The sequence below is a fragment of the Anabas testudineus genome, chromosome 8 (genome assembly GCF_900324465.2).
Source record: "Anabas testudineus chromosome 8, fAnaTes1.2, whole genome shotgun sequence".
Classification (NCBI taxonomy): domain Eukaryota; kingdom Metazoa; phylum Chordata; class Actinopteri; order Anabantiformes; family Anabantidae; genus Anabas; species Anabas testudineus.
Window position 1 is genome coordinate 7,299,142 of NC_046617.1, and position 26,172 is coordinate 7,325,313.

At 40.4% G+C, this 26,172-nt stretch overlaps 3 protein-coding genes across 3 annotated transcripts; 1 reads left to right on the forward strand and 2 right to left on the reverse strand.

Moving 5' to 3' along the window:
- Positions 1–3: 3 nt before the first annotated feature.
- Positions 4–6,809, reverse strand: coro1a (coronin, actin binding protein, 1A). The gene is made up of 11 exons (XM_026349763.1): positions 6,695–6,809; positions 5,252–5,455; positions 4,060–4,182; positions 3,818–3,947; positions 2,553–2,734; positions 2,188–2,307; positions 1,203–1,307; positions 964–1,109; positions 763–820; positions 446–658; positions 4–333 (listed from the first exon to the last, which is right to left on the reverse strand). Exons 2-11 carry the CDS (start codon positions 5,447–5,449, stop codon positions 241–243), a joined length of 1,368 nt encoding a protein of 455 aa, XP_026205548.1. The 5' UTR covers positions 5,450–5,455; positions 6,695–6,809; the 3' UTR covers positions 4–240.
- Positions 6,810–8,743: 1,934 nt separating this feature from the next.
- Positions 8,744–19,391, reverse strand: paqr4a (progestin and adipoQ receptor family member IVa). The gene is made up of 3 exons (XM_026349538.1): positions 17,580–19,391; positions 14,989–15,207; positions 8,744–13,542 (listed from the first exon to the last, which is right to left on the reverse strand). The coding sequence occupies exons 1-3, from the start codon at positions 17,848–17,850 to the stop codon at positions 13,109–13,111; spliced, it is 924 nt and encodes a 307-aa protein (XP_026205323.1). The 5' UTR covers positions 17,851–19,391; the 3' UTR covers positions 8,744–13,108.
- Positions 19,392–21,477: 2,086 nt separating this feature from the next.
- On the forward strand, positions 21,478–25,881 carry LOC113155038 (perforin-1-like). Its single transcript, XM_026349516.1, has 5 exons — positions 21,478–21,697; positions 22,919–23,491; positions 23,610–23,748; positions 23,859–24,070; positions 24,164–25,881. Exons 2-5 carry the CDS (start codon positions 22,959–22,961, stop codon positions 25,032–25,034), a joined length of 1,755 nt encoding a protein of 584 aa, XP_026205301.1. The 5' UTR covers positions 21,478–21,697; positions 22,919–22,958; the 3' UTR covers positions 25,035–25,881.
- The last annotated feature ends 291 nt before the right edge of the window (positions 25,882–26,172 follow it).

A 26,172-nucleotide genomic window follows, 5' to 3' on the forward strand; every position in this document is an offset into this window, starting at 1 on the left:
TAATTGAAAATACAGACCAGTTTATTTCAAACTAAAAGCATATATTAACATAAGGTTTTTAAAAGTTGATCAGACAACCCAAATAAACAAATTCACACTTTGAGCCAAAACAAAAAAAGGTTCCCTAACACATGCTTTGTCTTAATGTCTCATTTTGTGTCTCATTACAATGACAGCAGTATTCTACATCTTCTCTGACAATAAAATTTCTAGTTTTCTTGTTTAACAAACTTCTCTGGCTTAATGCTTGCCCTCCAGCTCGCTCACACGCTTGGTCAGCTCTTCTATCGCTGCTTTGAGGTCTTTCACTTCCTTCCTCAAAGAATGAACGTCCTGAGAAGCGGACAGAGATAGAGAGGCAGAGTTATGATGTGATGGGCGTCTGGTTACTTTCACATTACAGACTGACTTAATACTTTAAGGTATGTAGTTTTAAATGCCTCACCCCACTGTGGTCCTGATGACTACCAGAAGCAGCCGTGGTCTTCATGAGACTCTTGTGAACTTTAAACTCCTTGGCTTTGGTGGTTGCTACAAACCCGTCCTTTAGAGAAATCATTACAGGCGGGGCATCTTTTCCTTGAAACCACTCGTCAGCTTCAGCTGAAGGCTCAGGCCCGATGGTGTCCGGGTATAGATCCTCCTGGAACAGATCAGACTGCACAGGCAGAGAAGAAAAGAGTCAAGTTAAAGGCACATGTGTGCAACTCAACCTCATTTGGATTGATAGAAGTAGCATTTACTTAAAAGTAAAAAGTTTACCTTGCGAGGCACAGTCATGACTATGGGCTCACACTTCCTCTCATGGAGTTTATAGAACCTGAAAGTTGAAATACCTTAGGTTGTTATTTCCATCTAACTTGAGATAATAACTCAAGTGGACACATGTTGCGTAACGTAACATAAAACACCATAAACAAGAGCACTAACAAGCCAAAAACCTAGCTACTTTAAAATTAATACCTGGCGATTTCACATTTGTTGACTTCCAGGCCCCTCTTAGGCATGTATCCCATCCCCTTCTGGCTCTCCTTGCTGCTGTACATGGAGAGGTAGTGGACATAAGGGGCTTCATCTGTCACCTCAAAGTAACGGATACTGCTGTCTCCCTGTGACGAAGATTCCACAAACAAGTCAGCTGCATTTGTCAGCGCGGGTGAGGCTGACAGTGAAAGAGAGTTATTTCAACATCTCAATCTCACCTTGCCACAGAGGTAGACAACACCAGTGTCTGGGTCAAAGAATGGCAGAAGGACACCACTACTGGTGTCCAGTTCCTGCAGAGTCAGCGGCTCGCCGAAGTTTTTCTGTTAAAAGAGATATAGATACAGATACAGAATAGTAAATTTGATTGAAATTGAATGTAAAAAAAAAAAAAAGATAAGCCAAAGGTTTATGTGGCCGAGCTCGATGTGGGATATTGCAGCGCAACACTGGCCTTAGCGTTGTAATCGGGCTGTTGTGAAACAGAGCTGTTGCAAACACAGTAAATAAGTCCTTGGTAACAAATAGAAATCCTCTACTTTAAAATACATGTGTGCTGAATGTTAGTTCACTTGGATGTTTGAGTTTCACTGTGTAGAATTTGACACTAGAAGGAAAAACACAGGCTATCAGACACAAACTATTATTTAAAGGTAATTCTTTTTATACGTTTTAAAATGTGTCTTGAAGGGATGTTCTTGATTGTACATGAGCACACGTTTTCTGCTAAAGTTTGAAACTTTGTGTGTCTCTTTGGGACAGTTTGTTTCTCTGCATTCATTTTTGGTTTATTTATGGGATTTTTATGGTTGTATGGATATTTATGTCACTTCCACAGGGTGCTCTGACACTGTGGCCACCTGAGCTCTTGGGCTGATGGACCTGTATAGAAATTCCTCCATGCTGTTAATCAAATCTGTTTCTAATCTGAATTTTAGGTTAATCTTCTTCTTTCGGCTTTTCCCATCAGGGGTCGCCACAGCGAATCATCCTTTTCCACCTAATTCTATCATGAACATCTTCTACCCTAACATTAGCCAACCTCATGTCCTCTGTTAAGACATCCATATATCTCCTCCTTCTGAATTTTAGGTTAATGAAGATATATTTAGCCTGAGACAGAAGTGACTGTTAAAGACAAACGTAGTTGTAAATGTAAATTTAAATGGATGTAAAAATATTTAGAAAGTTGCTGACACTCACAGGGTCCCACAGCGCCACCTGTCTCTCACTCATGCGACTGAAGCCGGTACTGAGGATCTTCCCGCCAGATACAAACACAGCCCTGACAGGCCTGGAGCCCTCATGAGGCTTGTCCTTCTCCTGCAGGGGTGAAGCAGAGCAGAGTTGGTGGTACGGCACAGTTTGGACTTTTAATGTACAGATGCCTTCACATACTATTATCTATAGAGATCTAATCACCACAATTTATTACTGAAGTGCTCTGACAACAGCTACTTTAAGGGTGACTATTACTACTATGATTCATTATGAGTATAAACACCAGAAAACTAGTCACCACTGATGACCTGCAGAACCACTGATGACAGTATACGGAGAAAACCTACATGGAGGACGGTGCCCTTGCGTGGGTCCAGCACACGCAAAGTTTTGTCCTTGCAAGAGGTCAAAATCCTGGAGCCGTCCCTGTTCCAGCAGGCGCTGTAGATCAGATCAGTGTGTACGCTGTCGATCCTCATCACCGCTTCCCCGCGCGCCACGTTCCACAGGATCACCACGTTATCACAGCCTGCCAGCAAAATAAACCGCAAAGGTTTGGGATGTTGTGGGAAACTCAGTCTTCAGTTTTTGAGAAAATTAAATGAATTTCCGGTACTACAATAAAATCCTGCCTTGCATTTTCACAATCTGGCATGATTCATTCATCTGTAGCCAAACCTCCACGTCTAATGTCCTGACAGTTTATTGATATGATGAGGTTTAAGATGTGACATGTTTTGTTTTGTGTGCACTGCAGAGAGCAGCAGGGGCTCACACAGAACCCGGAGGAAAGAAAAACTGGAGTATACAGTAGTTTACCACAGCTGGGACCTGTTTGTAGTGTATATTAGCAGCAGTTAGGGCTGAGTCATAATTCAAGATTGTTAACCACTTTGAGTAATCGTAATTGTAAGTGTATCATGATTGTTATCTAAGAAAATGATTTACAGGATATGTATATGTAATGATCATGAAATAATGGAGAACTATTTACAGTAGTAACTACTCAGTATCGGTTACTGCAGTTTAGGGAATAAAAGGTAAAAAGATCAAGTAATAATTAAGTAATGAGGAACTACTTAGTAACTACACACTACAATAGAAAAAAGGGTACAACAATGTGAAATAATCATGAAGTATGTAGAGAGGAACTACTAACTAGTAGGTATTCAGTATAATGTATCACTTTACTTGGGCTTATTCAGGGTTAACTGGGCTTGTGATAAATAGCTCCTTACTCTTTTCACATATACACTGAACTAATCCTTTATTAATATAGTATGTATGTCATTTCTCTAGCAACCTGTCATTATCTACTTTATGGTGATTGCTTTAGTGTCATGAATTGGAGTCAGTGTCAATGAGAACAATGATCAGTGCTCAGAGTTATAATAGTGGGTGGAGGCTGTAACAACTTCCTGTTGAAACCACTAAAAGTCTGAGCGTTGCTCAACAAAAATTCTGTGAGATATCATACACCTATACCATCCTGATTTATCTAATCCACAGACTAGATGTCAGCACAGGAGCTGCTGATAAGCTGCAGCTGTGTTTTTAGCAGGTTTATGAGTTAAGTGTGGCTAAGGTGATAAAAGGTGATGTAAGGTAATACCTGCACTCATTAGCACGTTGTGAGCAGTGGGGTGCCAGCTCAGGATGCCAACACGTTTGGAGTGGCCGTCCAGCTTGACGACAGGATCTGTGAGAGACGTGGTCAGGCCACCCTCTGGGATCTCCCAAATCTATTTACAAGACATTTGGGTGCATCATTTATCACGTTACAGCGCAAACGATGTTATGTCATGCTTTGCTGAACACTGTCATGTTTGCTGTTGAAATATAGTGATCTCTTACCATGACACTGCAGTCCTCAGAGCCACTGGCAATGATGTTGTCATTGTGAGGACAAAACTCGATGTCCAGGACGGGGCCCGTGTGGCCGCACACAGTGGGGTAGGACATGTCAATACGGCCTGTCTGCAGAGAGAAACATCAAAAAGGATGTTGGATACAGCTCTCCTAAACTAATACATACAGTACACAAAAATAAGACAGCTCCAAAAGGCCAAGACATGAATAATAACTGCAAGGTAACAAACAACTTTGAAACAAATAAAAACATGATGATCCAGGCTGAATGGGAAAAGGCAGATAATAGTCAGCTGATTCTGGTTCTGCAGCAATGCCTCCAATTACTCCTAATGCCGCTTAATCAGCCTGGAGGGGAACACAAAGATGAAATCCCATGGTTCCTTTGGTTCTCCAACCTCCATCAGTTTGAATATTTTTTTCAAGCACATTGTATCAATCACATCTGGCTCCAGCAAGATCCTGAGGTTGGTTTGTTAACACTAATGCTGCAAATCCAATGCAAATAGAATTTTAATCCCTAATAATAAAAAATGTATTAATATGCCCTGGATCCAGACAAGTGGGATAAAGGATATGGATGGATTATCTACAAATCTATAAATGCAAATAATTTGGTTCATCAACAAACTGAACTGTGCGTTTAAGACTTTTCCACACCTGCAGCTACACTATGATTATCAAATTCAGTATAGTCTCACAGAACATGCAAGTGATGTTAAGCTTATTTCAGATAAGATACCTTTACTACAAATTCATGTTTAGATTTCATATAATGAGTTAACATGTTTGCAATCTTCCACTTTTTGAGGCACATAACATGCAATAAAAGCCATGTAGCGTACTCCATAAGTGACAGAAAAACTGGGCTGAGGCCACATCCTGCCTTGACTGAGCTGACAACAAACTCCTAATATGGTGAAAACTTCTTAGCAGCCGCACTAGTGACGTGTAGAAAGGCTCAAAGTCGGCATCAAACTTCCTTATTCAGCTGAATGTGTGATGGTGACTGGCAGTATTCAAATTTTGTAGTAAGCCTGGTGTAAAAAAGCATCACAATATCAGAAGTTATCAACACATCCAAAAATGGTATAAAAAGTCAGAGGGCACCGAGAACCAAGCACCAGACGTTTTTCTACTTTGTACCAACGTATCCAGGGTGTTTCCTGGGACCCACCTTGCTCAGGGGCAACACAATGAAGGCTCCTCCACCGCTGGCATCCACAATCATGGCCACAAATTTGGGATTAACAGAGCAGAAGTTGCTGTCCCAGGTCATCTGAGAGATTCGGATGTCATCGTAGCATTGGTCAGCTTTCACAGCCTGGCCAAAGACGTGACGAAACTTACTGGTCCTCACAACCTTCCTGGACATGGTGAACTGGAGGCAAAGAGATTAATATGAGAGCAAGCTTCAGCTGAAAAAACTGTGTGGAGACACGCCGTGGGCTGTGTTCGTGCAAAGACATCTGAACATCATCCTTTGACTTTACATAGTAGGACTCTTTTAGAAATGGTGACCTGTTGGAGCTCCACCACTGTGTCTTTTTCTATATTATTTGTTGTTTAAATAAATTGACAGACACAAAGTTGACAGCACAGTAAAAAGACACGGCAGAGGAAAGCTAAAAAAAAAAAAAAAAAAGAGGAAGCTAAAGCTTTCACAACTGCTTCCTCTAGTCTGTCTGTGAATGGTAGTCATTACTCTCTGTCTCTTTAAGCCAGGATTCTGTTTGCTACTTAAATAATGGTGCATGCTGAAGCCAAGTGTACAAGACCCTTTAAAAATGACACAAAAACAATGCTATGTATCATCAGATGAGCTGCACATGCTGTGTGCATAAAAAGGTCGATGAGTTGCCCAAAGCGACAGTTACACCACATCCTACAGAGTGAGCAGCATAACCACCGACCTTTCTCTTTTGCCTAATATGTCATTCAAACACTCATGCTGCCATTGACTTTCCCACAGGAAGACACACTTTCAAAAACGCTTTTCAAAAAGTAAGTAACACCATATACAATGAATGCATCCTCTACTAAAACAGGAATAAGTTACACAATCAAGTATTGCAGAAGTTCACTTAATACCAGCTGCAAAACTAACAAACTATTGTACATTTAGCAACAATACACCAATCAGAAACAGTCAATATGTTTTGCTTTACCTCCATTTGTAGATTTTACTTCCTGAAATCTGCAGCCGCACCTAAGCAAAGACTGAGAAGCCTACAACAGTTTTGCTGTATGGGCATCACAAGACCTATCTGGCTGTTCTCGCTGCACCTAATTTAATAACCCTTTATAGAGTGAGCAGTAATTTTATCAGGACCCAAAATGCACATCAATAATCTCTCTCTGCCACAGTGTCTCTGTGCTCTGATAGGTAACAGTGCCTTGTACAAAGTAGGAAACAATTCACTAACTTGAAACAAGAGAAACTCAAGCCATGCGGCAGTAAAGAACAACCTGACTCAATTCAATCAATGGTGTTAAATTATCTTTACTTATTATCTTATTTTGTAATAAATGCACCTATTTCACATACAATACAATGATACCTTCAGATTTGTTATGCAAGTGTAAGTAAATTGAAGGACATCGGATGATGCAGGCCTACCTGCGAGTCGTGTGGGGGGCGATTCAGTTCAAGGAGTTCCACCAAAAACTCTGCCACCAGAATGAGGACTTAGAAAAGACGGAAGGTTAAAGTACATCACAAAATGACAAGGAGGAAGTGAGAGTTTCAAATGAAGGTGGAAGTGGGAGGTGTCTCCTGTGACATTTTGGGGTTGAAGGCAACATGAAACGGAAGGCGCTGCAAGCTTTTCGAGATCTTTTGTTAGATTACACCAAGATAAAAGTGCATACTGTGATTGCATTTAGTTTAAATGGAAGCAGATTCAGACAACTGTCATTCAGGTGTGATGCACTGCTGCAGGCTGTGTGAGGCAGTTCACCCTCAAATCTGGAAGGTTTTGATGCAGCTTTCACTGTATTTTGATGATTTCATACAGCGATTTAATAGTTTGTTTGCATCGAATAACCTTTTACCCTGATCAACCACAACATTAACAGCAGCTGGTGGTTACGGTGGACAGGCGTCAGCATGGGTACTCTGTACTTGCTGCATCTTACTGTATGCAGCAAGAGGGGATGTACTGTGGGTTCTAACATATATTAGTTAGTCATGGCTGTACATGTCCTACTGGATGATCAAATTTCTATTATGCTCAGATCACAGATCTATTTTATCTATTTTGAAATATTTATGTGTAATTTTCCTTTAAGTCAGAATCTAATCTATGGTGGCAAAGTGCCCTGGGACAGAAGCTGCAGAGCAGGCCCAAATCATGACACTGCCAACACCATGTGTCACAGACGGGATAAGGTTCCTATGCTGGAATGCATATTTGCTCTTTGCCAAACACAGCGCTTCTCATTCATGATAAAAACTTGTACTTTGGTCTCATCTGTCCACAGAACATTCTTTCAAAACCCTTTGGGCTTATCACATGGTCTTGAGCAAGCTGTAAATGGTCAGCAATGTTCTGTTCGGTGGTTTACATCTTCTTCCTTGCAACCCTGATGGTGGACTCAAGAACATCACATTTACTCGTTTATCTGAAGCAAATTATAAGTGAGGTAGAGAGAAAGCAACACACCTAGGTCAAGTAGAAGACGTTTGAAACAAAGTGCCATGAGAGGAAATATTGGTTTCATGAGACATCCCAAAGAACAAGAGCGTGTTCCACCATCATGAACGCTGAGCTGAGAAACTCAGAGAAAAGAACATTGACATTAACCCTTTCATGCATGAATTATGAGAACCTGAGTGTGTTTACTCCTCTCTAGGCATGTAAAAAACAATGCAATTGAACTGTTTTTATAAACCTTGTTTTCATGGAGTTACATCTGGGATCTTTAGAAATTCTTTTGTAATCCTTTCCAGCCTGGTGAGCATCAACAACTTTTCTCCTAAGGTCTTTAGAAATCTAATTTGTTCAAGTCATAACCCACTTGTACAAACCTGTGTTGTTAAGATCAGAGACCAAGATCTTTCTGTTACAGTTGGAGACAGTTTGTGTCTCTCTGAAGGGAGTAGTACACTGCATAGTACGAGATCTTCAGTTTCTTTGCAATTTTTCACATGGGACAGTTTTCACTTCTCAGAACAAAGACACAGTTTCAGAAAAAAATTCTTTGTTTCTGGCCATTTGGAGTCTGTAATGTAGATACTAAACTGCTCTGATGTATTGCTTTTTTAATCATCACAGTTTTCATTTATGCTAACATTACTGCAGAAGAGTTTCCTAATAATCAGGTGGCCTTTTAAATTGATAAATCTGGGTTAGCAAACACAATGCAGCATTGGAACAAAGGAGTAATGTTTGTTGATAATGAGCCCCTTTACATCTGTGTCAACATTCTATTGTTATAATTACTATATATATATATATATATATATATATTTAAAAACAAGAGAGTGAGAGTCTGAGAAAATTATTTAAGTGAGCTGGTAAACCACAATCAAACAGAATGCTTTTTCAATATGATATAATGTCTGACACTTTTTAGTTGCATTATGGGAAATGAAGGATCCAGTGTTATACTCTAGGGACTTAGGGACTTCAAAAACCCTTATTTTTTCACACACACACACACACACACACACACAATAAAAGAAACATAGGTAAAAGAGATGTTCTCTAGGCAGTGTTGTTAAAAATATAGACTTCAGTTTATTGCACAATCGTTGCTGGAGACTGAGGAGTGTGAGAGCCTGTCTGTTACACAGGACACTAAAGTTGACATACGTGTGAAATACAGCAAAGGAACAAAGTGTGCGTCTGTGTTCGTGCACATTAAATTGCAAGCACACAGACTGGACAATGAGGCACTCTGGGGACGCAATCAGCAACCCATCAGTGCAACAGGAGGAAGTAAATCGGACAACGTACAGATTTCATGCTTGTATGGGTTCTGCAGGAGAGCTCATACACACCAGTATTACAGTATCACAAACTGTCAGGTTTATTTGGCTGCAGGATGGCTACAGTAATGCCTGCGTCGGTGTGCATCAATCTCCACTAGATGGAGCCACACTCACTTCTTTGTCATTTTAACAATGCCATGATGTTGCAGATATGAAGTGACGATAACAGACAGACCCTCCAGAAAGGTCCCTTCATCCAAGAGGAAAGGGCATGTCTCATTACTTGTACACACAGACCAGTGGTATTATTCAGATCCGATCCACAGGAGAACAGTAATCATAATAATCAGTATATAACAACACAGGTAACCCATTATAAACAGGTCATTAACAGGCTATCCGGCACCTGTGTTTCTTAAAAAAAACAATTTTTCTGTTTAGTTAGTGATGTTTTCATACATCTTTTTTGTTTCATTCAACATAAAGACAAAAGGACAAACACCGTTCAACTACTGTAACACAGTTTTAAGAGAAATATTCCCTTTCACCTTCTCTCTCCCTTCTGTCCAATCCATCACTGGGTTCTTAGTGTAAACAGACTGGACAAAGAGGGCAGGTGGAGGTGGACTGACATCTCTCAGCTATGTTTCAGAAAGCAGAGGTCAGGGTACAGATGTTACAGCTACTGTTATGGCACCCTGAGAAGTGGGAGGCCCAGGATGTTGGAGTGATGCCCTCCGTTACAGCGGATCAGAGAGCGGTTTGAACAAACACAAATCGACTTTACCGTTACATACCCTTCAGCTGATAATGCATAGATAAACCAGTGGCAGTCACGAGGTATTCACATGCCCGCAAAGATTCCCACAATGGTCACGGATGTCTTTCCCACATGGCTAAAAAAACAGTGGGTACATTAAATGATCAAAAGCATTCTTATTTACTGTCACAAAAAAATCTACATTAGCACTGAAACCAATTTCAGTTTTGTTTTTTTTTTTTTGTCTGTGTTACACATATATATGAACATACGTATATAAGCAAACACATGTCTTTGTTAATCTGAAGCACCACACTGAGGATCTGCTTCCCTCTCTCATGTCTTGCTTTGGCTGAGAAAGAGAGTAGCAGCTTTTATATGGCAAACCATTAATCCTACGTCTTGTTACTTTTTCTTTCCTTCACATATATTAAAAAATTACTTGGGGGGGGTATATTGTCTGCACTGTCTGTGTACATAATCTACATGTATTTACATTATTTATATGGAATTTTATATGTTTAAAAATGTAATTTGATTTGATTCAAAGCCCTTTTTGAGACTGAAGAACAGTGCAGTGTATGTGATACTGACAGTAACCTCTGATCTGATCAGTCATCTCCTGTGGTGGTGACCCCCCCCCCCCTCCACTTGCCCAGTATCCACAGTCTTTTTTTCAAGAGCAAGTAAAAGGTCAATGGATGGCTACAATAGATGATTAGCTAATACTATCAGACATCAGTTTCTGCTGCACAGCTACTTTCATGCACTTTTTTTTTTATCAATGTCATTCAATAGCCAAAAATACATTAGTTTAAGCTTTCAGATTGTTCCAAGGTCTTAGCAGGTGTGTCAGCGTGATACTAGCAGACTTACAATATTTGACTGTCTATCAAGGCTTAGAGTTGAGTGGTGGGTGGGGGTGTCGGTGGTGTGCAAGCTTGTGTATGTGACGAAGACTGCGGGAAATCCTTCCTTACCTATGAGTCAGTGTTAGCACAGGAAGCAGAGGATGTGCTGCACCTAAGACGCTGCTCATTTGGCAAGATGAAATGGGGGGATTGGCAACTAGTCAGTGGGCGGCTGTGACTGTTGGCATGGAAAACGAGTGCAATGTCATTAAGAAAGTAAAGTCTGCCTCTATAAAATGATTCAGCCACTAGTCTTGAGCATGTCATGACATAAACAACTATTTAAGAGTAGTAACTGAGATACTGCAGCAAAATATGGACCAAGTGCAATCATGAACGTGCACACAGAACCGCTGTAACCTCAACATGACAGGAGGAAAATAGGGGTTCATTCCTGCTTAGCTAAGTCAGCTGAATAAACTATTTAACAATGAAGCTCTATTCAAGATAAAAGGTTTAAATGAAGTCAAGTTAAGCTGTTACAGAACAAAAATCCAGCTACAGAGCAAATGCAGTGTGTTCAAACAAGACTAACGTATAAAGTGGCAACAATGTGCGTTTTTGTGGCAATAATTACTGACCGCTAGAAACCATCAATAGCCAAGGTCAATATACGAGTAAACAAAAAAAAAACTGTGGAAATTAATTCAAGCCTCTGACATAAAACTGACATAAATAACATCCTCAAAGTAGGACTGCACACATTTTAAAAGTCACGACACATCATCTGAATGGTGATATGAATTCTCTACATTACTGTGTGGCCGATGATTCAAAAAAAAAAAAAAAAAAAAAGCACGTGTAAAAAATGAGGAGCTAATCCTCCGGATTTGTGCAATCTCAATACAACAACAGATTTGCTTTGACCTCTGACTTGATCTGTCAGCCACTGATCCTACACAGTAACAACATAAAACAAAGCAGCCAACTGACGCGCAAATTTACGTGTACCAGCAAATAAATATTATCGAATAAATATATCATAAATTACAGTATTTTGTGAATGTTGTGCCAACAGGCAGGTTAGTTTGCCTGAATATGGTTACAGTGTAAAAACAAGAACTTACAATTACATTAAAGTTAGTGTAAAAGTCGCCAACTGTTAATGCCAACTCCTATCATTTTTAGTCCAGGTTGCGACATATATGTCAAGACTGAATGTCATTTAAAAAAACGTACATTGGAGAAAATGTATATACATTTTGTATATACATACATATACCTACTGTATGTATGTACACATACATACAGTAGGTATACTATAATAATACAGTACATGTATACATAAATGTACAGAACAAATGCGCAGAACTTATAACTAAAGTTATAAAACCACATCTTCCATAAAGGTTACTAGCACTGACAATCTTCCTCACAATAGGATGGCATCATAAAGTTTCAAGAATAGACACATAGAACAAAAGTTCTAACAATAATGCCACTTAACAACAAAGTTCGTAAACGTGTGAACTTTCTTTTCTGACTAAAAATGCCTGAATTTCGTTGGCACAGATTCCAGGTGCAAAAAGAAGCCAACAACACTGCTCCATTATTACTAATGTGTGGTCCGTCTCAACTTAAAGAAAGTGAACTCACTGCCAACATGCTAGCGCACTCAAGAATGAACCCCTTCACCCGTCTTTCATCCCCGTATCACCACGAGACAGTAAATCAGACCAACACATGCATGAAGAGAGAGGCAGTGGCAGAAAACGAGGAAAACAAACAGAACAACTAGTCTAGTTAAATCCAGTCAGTTGGAGAGCGTGAAAACGCCGAGCGCTTTGCGCAGCATTTACAGTACGTACATGTAGTATAAAAATATAGGTGTGGGCGAGTCTTGAGTGTATGTCGTGATGTGTATGACTTCAGATATGGATGTGCTGCATAGGTAGCAACAGTGGCATCTAAAAAGACTTGAGCATGTGATATTATGCCTCTGCCAACCACATCAACTAATGCTCAAGTGAAATTTCTACTACTGAGTAAAAGCAGTAGCCTTTTACTAGAGCCTTTGCTTAATACTTTATAGTTTTCAATATTCAGTAAATAAATTTACTGTTTAAAATATTTCCCTATAATTGTGTGTTTGTGTGTGTGTGTGTGTGTGTGTGTCTGCTTGTGTTTTAGTGTATATGTCTGTACACTTGCATGTCCATGTTGAGAGAGTCGAAATGCTTGTGCGTGTTACTGACATATGTTTACCTTCATTGCCACAGATTACTGAAATGGACAAAAATATGAACATTCTGTGTTTGAGCGCACGAGGTGAACACATGCACAGACGACGTATCATCTGATCTCACAGCATCAGTCTGACCTGGTCTCTCCTCCCATGTCTTCCAACAGACAACCCCCTCCCCTCAGAGGTCCTTTAATCTTATGTCCCAGCGCATCCTGTGGGTGGGTGGGGGCTGCTGGGAGGGGTCAGTCTGAGGGACAGTTGTAGCTGTTGATCCACAGCAGGTCGTCCAGCACGCCCCAGTGCAGGTAGAGAATGGAGATAACCACCAGTACATGCATGATCTGGTGACTGTTGCACCAGTAATCAAAGAGGCCCGGGCGGAAGCGCTCCGGGATGCGCGTGATGTTGATGACCCCGCCCAGCACGGCCAGCGCATCCATCATGAGGAAGTGACGTAGTGAGGTGGGGCTGCCACCACCAACGCCCACCCAGCGGAGCAGGAAGAAGGAGAAGCGGAACAATGCTTGCCAGGCAAAGGAGCGCAACCTGCGAACGCTGCTCCGAGCCGTAACGGCGCAGTAGATGGCGTGGGTGGACAGCAGGATGTAGACTAACAGGGCAACAGTGCGGATGAACGGGTAGCACAGCAACGTGCTGTAGACAATGGGCAGCGCCCCTGAGATAAGAAAATAAACAAATGAAAGTCAGTACAATCATAGATATGCATCGCTCAGAGGTCAAACAGTTTAACTCTCATCAGCTGTAACATTTTCAAAGCTGGTTAGCTACATTCAGAAATTCGAATGAGTAGACAATGTCTGACTGGGTGTAAAATGCAGCTCTAACTCTTTGTTATGCTAAAGCTACTTAGCAAACTAAGCTTTTCAGATATGCATACTTTGGTGAAATACAAAACTTAGAAAAGGATAAGTGCTGAACTGTGGAAAAATACCATAGACAGGGCACTTTACATTTAGCAGAGGAGACTTGACTTTGTAGAATGAAAACAGTTTTGTTAGACAAGACTCTAATCTAGAGCTAATGCTGATTGATCCTTTAACTGACCAACAATCAATAGGTTACTATTTTTATAATCATCAAATCATTTTTAAGCAAAAAATTAATTTTTGTCATTCCAATGTGATGATTTGCTCATTTCAGTTCATTTATGTCACAGTAAATAAAATATCTTTTGGGGTTTTGACTGTGAACATGTCATTTTACTTTCACTTGTTTCCTGATTTCATAGACAAAATCACAAATTACTGGGAAATAATCACATCACAGTGAAACTAACTATTGGTTGGAAATCTAAACTGCATTCTTAGAAATAAAGCCTTTATTCGTCATATGTCACACGTACGTCTCTGCATTTAACCCATCCCCCTGGGGAGAACAGTAGGCAGCCACATACAGCGCCCGGGGAGCTAGCGTGGAGGGTCTTGCTCACACCTAGTATGTGTGACAAGGTTTGAACCACGAACCTTCTGTAAGGCCAATGATCTACCCATTGAGCCACCAGGCTAGTGATTAGCCTATACTTTGAGAAATTTTCACTGTTACTGACAAAATGAATATATTTTATTACTTATTTATTTATTTATTTATTTATTTTCAGTTATTTTGGCTATATTGTATGGTTCCACACAGTACTATAGGAATAGAGCTATTACTAATATGGGGGTCTATAGGGTCTTTCATTCTTCATCTGACTTTAATGGGAACAGCTGCTTTACAACTGCCTTGATGCCTTTCTATTCTCATGTCACAATATTGTATTATCATCAGTTTTATATGTCTAGTAAGTTAGAGTTAATCTATAAATAAATTTAAAGTAATGCACTTGTCTTTTTTTCCTATAACAGGGTAATATAGGCTCTATGGACAAATCAATAATCATTTCAAACTTGGATCGTTGCTTGCGTTGGCCAAGTTCTCAGTAGTCAAATCAATACAGGTACAAGTGGAAGTAAAACACTTCCATGGTAAATCATTGATAATCCATAAAGTGAATTCCACCTACAAAGTAAACACCAGCAATAACTGAAGGACAGTGGACAACAAATCCAATATGATAAACTGCAAAAAAAAAATCTGCTTAGCTTCTGAGAAAAACACTTACCCAGTGTGTTGATCATGCAGATTCCACACACGTCCAGTTTGAGGAGGGTGTGGTAAACGGGCTCCCCTCCCTCATGGTTCATGAAAAGGTGGTAGACCACAGAACCCAGCTGGGGCGACAGGCAAGCGAGGAAGTGCACCACGCCCAACCAGGTGACGCTGATCTGAGACCAGGGGATGTTGAGAGGGAGCAGCACCAGGAAGCAAACTAAAGGAATGCCTGTAGAGATGAATGGCCGAGAAACAGAGGGAGCATTGGTTATGAGAGTAGACTTTATCTTGGCTGCTGTAGTTAGAGATTAAGCTTGTGTGTTTCTCCTCAGCGTTTTCATCAAATTGAACAAACTTGACACAAACATTTTTTTAAGAACACTTTTGTCACACACGTGACATGTACTTCAATCTAGTCAAAATCTTTACTTGTATTATGTGTGTGATTACATATTTTTGATGATAAGATCTGTATAGCAACATATTTTGAAGGATTATTATTTTAGTTGGACTTTTCTTGTGTATGTCCCGTTGTTGACAAGACACAAAAGCCTTAGGTAATGTGCATGCTAGTATAAAAAGCCGTCAGCTCAAGCAAATAATAAAATAACACAAAAACTTGGACAAAACCAAATTAAACTGTCATGTTTATCATGATAGATTATCTAGCTGGGGACTTTGCGAGGCTGTGGACAATGTTTTTCACACCGTACCAGAATGAGTAGCTGTAAATGGCTTACAACTCTGCTGAATGTGTGCAGACAGCAGCAAAAATAATGTGGAACAGAGGGAAAACCTGCGTGATTGGCAGAAACTTATCAGTGTTGCCCTCTAAGAGAAAGACAAGGCTCCCACTAAGCTCTTATTTTGATGCAGCAAAGGCCCATACTGCTAATGGCCACATAGCTCCAATTTAAGTTTCTCTATTTGGCAAGGAGGAGGCACTCCATGCTACGTGTGCAAATCCAGACATTGAAATTTGATCCGCATACAGTTGTTAGGATCATTTATCACTGAACGACACACATATTGCATTCCTTTCCCCCTATTTTTGCTTACTCTGCCTTTCCCAATGTCAAGGCATTCGCCCCAGCCAGGTGATACAGGCAATGCCATCTACTGTAACACATCTATTTTAAGTGTGTTATCCCTGCTCCTCCCCCTGCCCGTTGTGAACCAACCGGCCGTATTCTGCCCTGCTTGGCACAGTGCACAGGACCTCCACAACATGACCATGGTGAAGTGTCTGAGAGCTGGGCTGTGGGCAGGATGGCTTGAGGTAATATGCAAAACAAAGCAACTCATGGAACTTAGCTGAAATGTTGCTACGAGCACACCTGTGCAGCTTTTCTTGTTGAGTTTCAGGACATTAAACTAAAGCTCATTGGGTCAAACATCAACGCCTCATACAGGCAGTGAAGTTAGGAGTGCACCTGAGGTTATATGTTCAGCTGACGTCACTGGTGTGTAATAAAGGTTTCCAGAGCTACTTCCCTGATGATGACTACTGCAGTTTAATCTGTCAGCAGTGTGACACAAAATGATGACCTTCAGACTGAGGAACTATTTCAGATTCTCAGAAGAACACGAAGATGATGTACAGTGTTCTCTGCCGCTATAGGATGTGTTTCAATGAAAATAAGAGGAGAGAGCAAAAGGCCAAATCGTGCTACTGGCAGTCTAATCATGACAGTCTGAAAACAGAGCAGCACCGTGAAGGTTGCAAACAACCACATACATCAGTATAACCTCTGGCTACACAGATTAACACATTACTGCAAATTAATTTTAGCTTTCGCCAATCTATTAAAAGAGTGGCATATTGTGTAACCATGACATTTTGGACCAGAAGAAAAGGCCTCTCCTGGCAAGTTATATCAGGTGTAGTCACTTTTAAAGTTACTTTGCTTGTCATGGCGGACACAGAGCAAGTAAAAATATTTAGTGATAACTGAAGTTTTGGTGGAAAATTGTGGCAACTATGACTGAGTGCTGGAGTATTTCACTTATTGTATTTTTTACAGTAAAGGTAGCAGAGTAAAAAAAACTCCATTAAAGGATTTCTTGTATTAAGAAATGCAAGAAATACATATTCATCTTACTTGAATATGTAAGAATGAGACATATATACAGTATATTTACTGGTACTTCACTGGCACTGAAGGAATCTATTGAGAATAATAAGAACATTAATAAGAACATATTTTTTTTGTTACTACAAGATAAACCGAATATGTGGGATTTTGGACTGGTCTGTGTCACATTGGGCTTAGGGAAAATGTGACAGAAATGTGTCACCACATTTTTATGTTTCTCAGATTAAATTATACAGATAATTGGCAGATAAACATCCAAATTAGATGTTTTCATTAAGCCTGTGTGTTTAGCTCAGGTGTAAGTATACAGGAGTGGAAGTCGTGTATGGTTAAATAAATGCTTTTACAATGGTTTGCAAGTTATCCAGACTTCAGTGCAGTCTGGCATGGCATCCTGCTGCAGGTACAGTACATCTGCACTGCTGTGTGTTAATACTCAAAGTCAAACAGGCCACACAGATCTCACCTGCTGACTGAGTGGCTCATGCTGACTTTCTGTACTCACCGTGAGTGTATATGTTTCCAAGCTCATTGTGCAGGTAAAACAAGCTCCTGATGCAGTCCTGCACAGAGGAGATCGGCCGGTATCCCGTCAGCACATATTTGTTGAACTGAAGATGTGGAGGTGAACTCGCCCAGTCCAGCAGCCTCGGTCCGTTTAGAAATGCCATAGCAATTAAGATTAAAAGGACTCCGCCGAATAAGTAAAAAAAGGACTGTACACCTATATACACGTTTAGCAGGATTATTGCGACTAAAACCTTATGGGCTACCATTGGGGATGGTATTTGTTTTAAGAGGGTTTATATTGTGCTGTTAGCCGCCTAGCTTGACGCTAGCAAGCTCACGTCAAGTCTCTCTCGGCGCTACCCGGCGACGGTGCGTCTGCGCCGCCGCTGTTTGCTCTGAACCGCCGGTACCTGTGTGAGTGTCATCCGCGGGGCTGGAGACAGACGCGGGCAGCCACATACATGGTGCGAGCTCGTCATTACATCTGGCATCTAAAAAATGTCTGTGCGGCACCGGGGAGCCTCGGGCGGTCGGGAAACAAAATGCTCCTGGTCATGTTAAAGCCACTTCCTCGTTAGTTAGCATTCCGGTGCCACAGCACAGGCTCGGACGCGTCCCGGGCAGAGATGCTGGACGAGACGCGCGTCCATCCAGGTTCAGATGATGCTAGCTTGATCCTAGCGGTCCAATCTACAATAGAGCACTAGCGGGTCATACCTTTAAAGCTACTTTAATGATGCTAAACGGGTGCCATATGCCCAGGTTAGTTCCCTTTGCTACTGGCTAGCTTTCGTAATGCTATTTAAAAAAAAAAAAAAAACAGGCAAGATCCGTGATTGTGGAGCGGAGGGTTTGGGAAGGACTGCGGGCTAGCAAGTCGGGTGGTCGGCTACCGACGTCCTGTGACTGGGGAACAAAGAGACGTCAGGCTGCAAACACGCACAGCCCGGTCCGTAAAGATTGTATCCAGCTTATTTAGCATCTGTTTTATCAGATTATCTTCCACCATTATTTCTGGCTGGCTGTATTCCTTGAAATGCGGAGTCTTCCCTAGCGGCCTCAAGTCCCCTGCATCGCATCTGCTCAACGGTCAAGGTACACGGAGCAACGGGGGCACTTCCGGTCGCCCTTTCAGTATAAAACGTACATCTAGTTTTACATATAATAGGCTATTTAAGGAAACGGTAAGACAATATTAATCGATCGTTTGTGTTAGATATATATCAACAGTATATAATTATAGCCTAAATTGTCCCAGCTTTTATTGACTAAACCTTATGAGGGAGCATGCATCGTGTATGAACGGTGTGAAGTACAAAAGTACAAAACCACAAGGTCCCCCTATTTATCCATGACGCTTTAGTTATTGGTGTATATTCTAAACAACCCTTCTCTGGTTGATACTTCAAGCTGGTCTATAAAACACATTAAAAACACTATTACTGTAAGGTAAGGCCCATTTAAAGCTATTTATAGTAACCTTTATTTTGAAGGCGATCTGTTTAAACTTCCGGGCTTGTTCTGATTGAGTTTAACTTGATGCTTCTTCTCTGCCCTTTGCAGCGTAAATGCCAACACTGAGCTACAGCTGCTGTTACAGGGCAACATCCAGAAAAGGTGTAGTTATCACAGAAAAAACATGTTTATTATATGTTTATAATTTGTTTTGCTTCTGCACGTGTTTACTTTAACAGTACACGGTATAATACCAGAGAAATACAATATTATTTTTGATTCTGGGTGCCCCATGTGAAAATCAAGTTCCTCACATACAGTAAATGAAAACATGAACAACAGAAATGAAGACAAACGTATCTTCTTATTCTTTAACCCTCCGGTCGTGTTCGTCTCCTGCCCCTTACTTTAGTGTTCCCGGTCAAAATTGACCGGTCTGCTTTAACTGCTCTTAAATTAGCACCAAAACCATTTTTCTCCTCCAAATTTTTAGTCAACATTTTTAAGATCTGAACAATGTCTCAAAGCAGTGTTAACATGAATTTATAGAATTAGACAAAAAATAACTGCAGTGAAAATAAAAGTAGGCACCGAAAATGTATTAAAAATTATCATGTAATGTAAAAAATTAATTGAAAACCAAAGACCAAACTCAACCAGAATGCTTATCAGGATGACATTTCCATTCTTCTTGGGAACATATGATAGAAGAGTGTGTGTGTCATTCAGTCATGTCATTGAAAGCAAATTTTGATGAGAGTCCCACTTCTTCTGGTCGATACCAGTACAGGGGGAAGTTCAGGCTTGTTCTTCCTCACTGTCCCTACCATGGTGAGCTTTCTTTTTAGCAGCTCTTGACCAAGAGCATATGATGTGAAGAACTTGTCACATGTTATATTATGCCCTTGGAGATCGGTTTTCATGTCCAGCACAACACGCATGCCCTTGTTTTTTTCTGCCTTTCCCGAAACTTCTTGTAGCCTCATTGTTTGAGTGATACACTCCTGCTAAAATCAACAGACCTGTGTATGCTTGGAGGTCAACCAGGTCCATTTCCCTCCAGGTATCCCTAAACACATGGTTCCCCTTCAGGTTAGTTTTCTCTAGTATAATTCCCTCAATGCACAATGGTAAAAAGAGTTGGAAGCAGGACTTGATGTCATCCACACGAGATGTCTCATAACGTGTTGGCCCTAGCATCATATTTATGATGTTTTCCACTCTTTACTTCCTCTGTCCTGAGGGGATGAAGACCAGAGCAAGTGTCCACTCTTGGACTGGAACCTCAGGTGCCTGTTCTTCAGGTGCCTCTCCCTCTCCATCTGTTGACTGGTCAGTCTCGTCATAATCTGGATCAAAATCTGTGTTGTCTTCCACTTAAGAGACATCCTCCTTTATCTCTGGTTTAATTTCAGTGCCCTCTTTATCATGTCCAAAAACCTGGACCAGAACTTCTTTGTCAGAGAACCGCTTGGTCAATCACCTACTTATTGGGTTCAGACTGAAAGGAGTACAAGGCAAACATCAATCTATATATACGGGGTCTGTGTGAAGATGATACATTGATTAGTCTGGAAGTTGCATTTCCTATGGCGGTCACTTTTGACCGGGAACACCACAGGTGTAACAAGGTTGATTAAAACACTCAAATTTCAATGAAAGAGGTGATCATCGCTTTTACATGTTCAAATGCATGGTGTGGAGGATATCATAAAGTCTTGAGGCAATCAGATTTAAAAAATACAATTTATGAGCGTTTTAAGTTGTAAATCGGTCTGATTTGACCCGAACACGACAGGAGGGTTAATTATTATCATTCATCTGTAAGACAGGTAAAGGACTAGTCCTTCCAGAGACATTGTAACATATTGCAATGACTCATGCAAATCTATAAAGGAGTCACTCTCATGTCACATGGAAATGATTTGAAGAAAGCAGCGATAACTCTTTACAACCCAAAAACATATAAATGAATTAATGCATTAACCTTGTTGTTGTTGTTACATTATTTATAATTTTCAAAATGAATAATCTATTAAAATATACTTAACTCTTCAACCACTGACTGTGCATTTTATTAGTTTTACTTTGATAAATAAATATTAATGGTTTTAATTTGTCCAACATTTATGTTGTTTCAATATTGTGTGTTTACAGTTACTGTAGAAGATAATAATCTTAAACTAATTGGTACAATAAATGGCAATGTTTGTTGTCAGTATACAGTATGTAGCACGCAATCTCTTAAAAATAACAACAAATACATTTTAAAAATGATTTCTCAAATAATTTCGAATATCATATTACAATATGATGTTGATGCGACCCCAATCCTTTTTCTTGTCAGAATTTACTGCTGAACCTTGGACTTTTTCAAAGTGGCTCACTACAAATATCATTTTGTTTGCAATGGTCCAGAGAAGATGAACACAGCCACTCTTCTCACCTACTGAACCACAGTGCAACTCCAGTGCTGAGAAATGACACCTGTTAAGTTTACCATTCAAGTGATAAACCACCTTTGTTCTCACTTCTGTGGTCAACATGATGCATGCTCTACCATGTCCAGCCCTATTTCACTGTCTTTTTATTCACAACATTCCGATATTGATGCTCACAGTGAGATTGATACATGCAGTGAGGACACACACGACAACGGTGAGTCTATGCAGATTTTGTCATTTTGAAAATTGTAAAATTTTTAAGAAAATGCAGAAATGATGACAAAACCCTCATAGATAATACTATGGTTTCTGGCTTGTTGGCTGAGGGTACATATAGAGAATTTGATTATGTGGCCAGATTCTTTGTCTGAGCCTTTGGTCCTGTGAATTACATTTTAGTTTCATTAGCTAAACAGTAAAAATATCCAGGCACTGCTATCTTAAAATACATTTAGCATGAGCATCAGTTAGTTCAGTGTCATTAAAAGACACAGCTACCTAAAACTGAGTCTCATCCTTACAGCTATGGAAGGAGATGCAGTGTCTCCTGATGGCACCACCAATTGGTAACATATAAAGATTAGAAATAGCAGTCCTCAAACTGATTGGGATTGGGTGGCAGTCTTGGGAGGGTGCCTCGGCAACCCCATCCCTGGACAAGGAATCTGTTCTGTGTGGGGATTTCAACACTCACATGGGCAATGATAGTGAAACTTGGAGGGGCGTTATTGGGAGGAACGGCCTCCACGATCTGAACCCGTGTGGGTTCAGATCAATAACAGATCTGTTATTGAAATTTTGTGCTCACAGTTTGTGAATTTGGAACACTATGTTCAAGCATAAGATGTCCATCAGTGCACATGGCACCAGGACACCATAGGTTGGAGGTCGATGGTCGAATTTGGGGTCGTGGCATCTGACCACTGACCATATATCTTGGATCCTTGGACTATCAGTCCATATCAGTCATATAGACCATATCAGTCCTGCAAATGTAGAAGGCTTCATGGCCAAATGCAAAGGCAGCAATGACCATGACAGTATGATTGTTTTATAATGTAAACCCTTGACATATTACAGAATACACTGGTGGGAGAGGTTATGTTTTAAAGCAGTGGTCGGGTGGGGACCACTGTTTTAGAGTAAAGTAGTAGATAATACGTGGGTTTGTGCCTAATTTGCTCCAACAGAAGTCTTATTCCTACTTTGTGCACTAACAACTCGACTAACATACTTAGTCGAGTGGATCATTAAAAAGACAACTTATTTAATATCAGGTTTACTGAGGTTCCACACTCTTTTAATAGCATAGATTCTTTAGGCTATTCTTAAAATAAGATCTACTTTAGTTTGCCAAAACATTTCAATCCTGTCCAACAAGTAATCAACTGCTTCACTTGTTCATGTCTGCTTACCTAATATTTCTTTTTTTCAGGATACACCATCAGTTTGCATGCTTCACCCTACTTCACAGCATGTTTCTGTTGAATATTTGGATCTGTGCCAGTCTCATGGTGTCCTTCCCTCAATATACGTATCAGTCATGTACAGAAGGAACACGCAAACAGTGCGCTGAGGCAGAATTTGCTCCCGGTGCCAGTTTGGCTGGAGAAGGCTTTGATATCACCAAAATGGAACGTAAGGGGGCCTTTGTGATCAACATGAATTATTGGAAACGCAAGGACAAAACATGCACCCTGTGTAGCAACCCTTATCTAGAGAACAAAAAGCAAAAGCTTCCCTTGTCAGTGGTGGATTGGAGGCCAAAACAGTTATGCAGCGTGACAGTCACCAGTAAACTCCACCGGTCCAGCGAGTCTCTGGTCAGTTCCAGCACTTCTTCAGTTGAAAACAACTGGCAGGTCAATCTAGATGTTACAGCAGGAGGAAAAGGTGCATCAATGATGTTAGCCGGCACCAATTCCAAACTAGCCGATTATTCCATGGAAAAAACTAAGAATGACAAGTTCAGCTTCACAAGTCAAAGCATGTTCTGTGAGTACTACAGGTGAGACAATAAAAACTTCCACACGCTCCAGTAGTTGTAAAAATGAATACACTTAACTGCTGAGTGCAAAAACATTTTTTATGCTGGTTTATTTTGCCTGCCTGCATTTTGTCTGCAGCTATCGTGTGTCCGGCACTCCTAAGTTGCACAGAGAATTCCGCCAAGCAGTAAGACACCTCCCCAAAATCTACAGCCCTGAATCCAAGAAACAATTTTACAAACTGATTGACAACTTTGGCACCCATTACATCACCAAGGTATTTAATTTTGGTTGACCAAGGTAAACCAAAATCATGGTATTTTTGCAACAACAAGTACACATAATTTTATTGGAACAAACAGATTGTGTTTAAACATACAATTCCAGGTGAAACTGGGAGGAAGTGTTAAATCTGTGACCAGCATCAGGCAGTGCCAGGCCAGCCTGCAGGGCTTCAGTGCGGAGGAAATACAGATGTGCCTGGAAGCTGAGGCATCTGTCAGTGCCAAAGTATCAGTAAAGGCCCAAACAAAACACTGTAAGAAGGACATTGAGAAGACAGGCAGTAAAACATCCTTCTCCGGCCTCTATAATGACAGGTATACTGTATTTTTATCATTCTCTTTACATGTTTATTTCTCATTTTCACTTTTCAATTTTGTTTATTTGTTGAATCTTATTTGAATGAACAGGTTCACTGAAATTAAGGGAGGTCATACCACAGAACCAGATCTGCTTTTCTCTGCTGACAAAGATCCTTCGGCCTACAAAGAGTGGCTAAACACAGTGCCACAGAATCCAGACATCATCTCGTATTCCCTGGACTCACTTCATGAGTTACTGCCCACAAACAGCTCTGTTCAGACGAACCTCCGCTCAGCTATAAGCCATTACATCCTGGAGAAAGGCCTGTGGAAGAATTGCAGTGAGCGCTGTCAAGCCGGCATCAAGAGCAACTCACGGGATTCCTGCGTCTGTCAATGCCACAATGAACCAGCTGTAAACCAAGACTGCTGCCCAACCCGTAAGGGCATGGCACGGGTTATAATAACTGTACAGCGTGCCTCTGGTCTTTGGGGAGACTACTTCACTTCCAGTGATGGCTATGTAAAGGTGTTCTTCAATAAAGTGGTCCAGCGTACACCTGTCATTTGGAACAACAACAACCCACACTGGGCCATGGCCTTTGACCTGGGCTCACAGGACTTGTCCGCAGGACATAAAGTAAAATTTGAAGTATGGGATGAGGACAACAAATGGGACGATGACCTACTGGGACAATGTGATCGAGCTCTGTCCGCTGGTGTCAAGGAAGATCTCTGCGCTCTCAATCATGGCCAACTGTTCTTTAAATGGGAGGTGAAGTGTGTTCCAAGTCTGAGTGGAAATTCATGCACGGACTATAAAGCTACACCTATGAGTCAAAGCCTAAAGAATCTGTATGTGTCCCGTCATGCCCACCCTATTCCAAAGGCCATTCTGACAGAGATGGGTGTGTTTGTGGACAAATTGAGTTCACAGAGAAACCAAAGCCTTTATTGGGAAGTCAAAAGTATGGTGTGATATACCATCTATGTTTAGCTACTGTGGATAACATTTAAGGCATTAGCAATAGCTTTACAGTATTCATGAGATCTATCCAAGCAAAAGACATTATCCACAACTCTTCCCACATTTAATTTAAAACAACAGATGAGAATGTGTGGACAAAATCATGGGTACAACTAAGTATGAGGAAAATATCTCTCATACCTGACATGCTCAGTTTTCTTTTTCCATTTTAAACTCCATTAAAGTAAAATTGGAGTTGTGTTTTACAGAATAGTGTTGGTAATATATGTCAAAGGTAATAGATAGTTATATGCATATATCTATAAATGGCATAAAATTGTGCTCATTATGCTGTAGAGACTGGCCTGGTCTTCCACAATACCGCAAAACATTGTTGGTCAAGCATCCGAAAGTTTATTTAGTTGCTGAAATGTGAAATTGATTCAGTGAAGATTTCAATCACAACCTACTTTTTCAATATTTTTACAAGACTTTTTTATCCTTGCTTTTATCAGCTTTGCATTGTTACTATACAATCAAACAAAACACATTGTAGTATGTCTTATATATTTTAACCACTTTAGAGAGAGAGGAGACAGGAATAATAGTCAGAATGTGCACCTCTCAGTATGTGTCATATCATATTTCATACATTCATCACAGACATTCATCACATACAGTACAGTACAGTATCTCATTGCTGCTTCATAGCTGTATCTCATTAGCGCTGTTACAGGTTTTGCATTTTGCATTGCATTTAATAGTTTTGGTTTCTTAAGCATTTGCTAACTTGGGAATTTCTGAGTCTTACAATTTTACCGGTAACATAAAAAAATAAAAAATTTGTTTCATGTTAAAATATGCCTATTTGCTTATGTTAGTATCTGTTGGTGAAGCAGCTGCCTCTAGTACCCAGGTCTCTCATAAGTGGAACTCAAATCAAATCACAACTCATCTTATATTTTAAAGATCAAACAATAAACTACTTTGTGTAATATACTCAGGAAATTGATCATTAGTGCCTATCTCTTGTTCTCATCCAGTATGGTCATAGTCCACCACCACTTCAGAGAAATGATAGGTTTGTGGGCTCTGGTTCATTGTTGACTGGAAAACTAGCCATACTTTCATATTCTCGCTATCTGTTCGA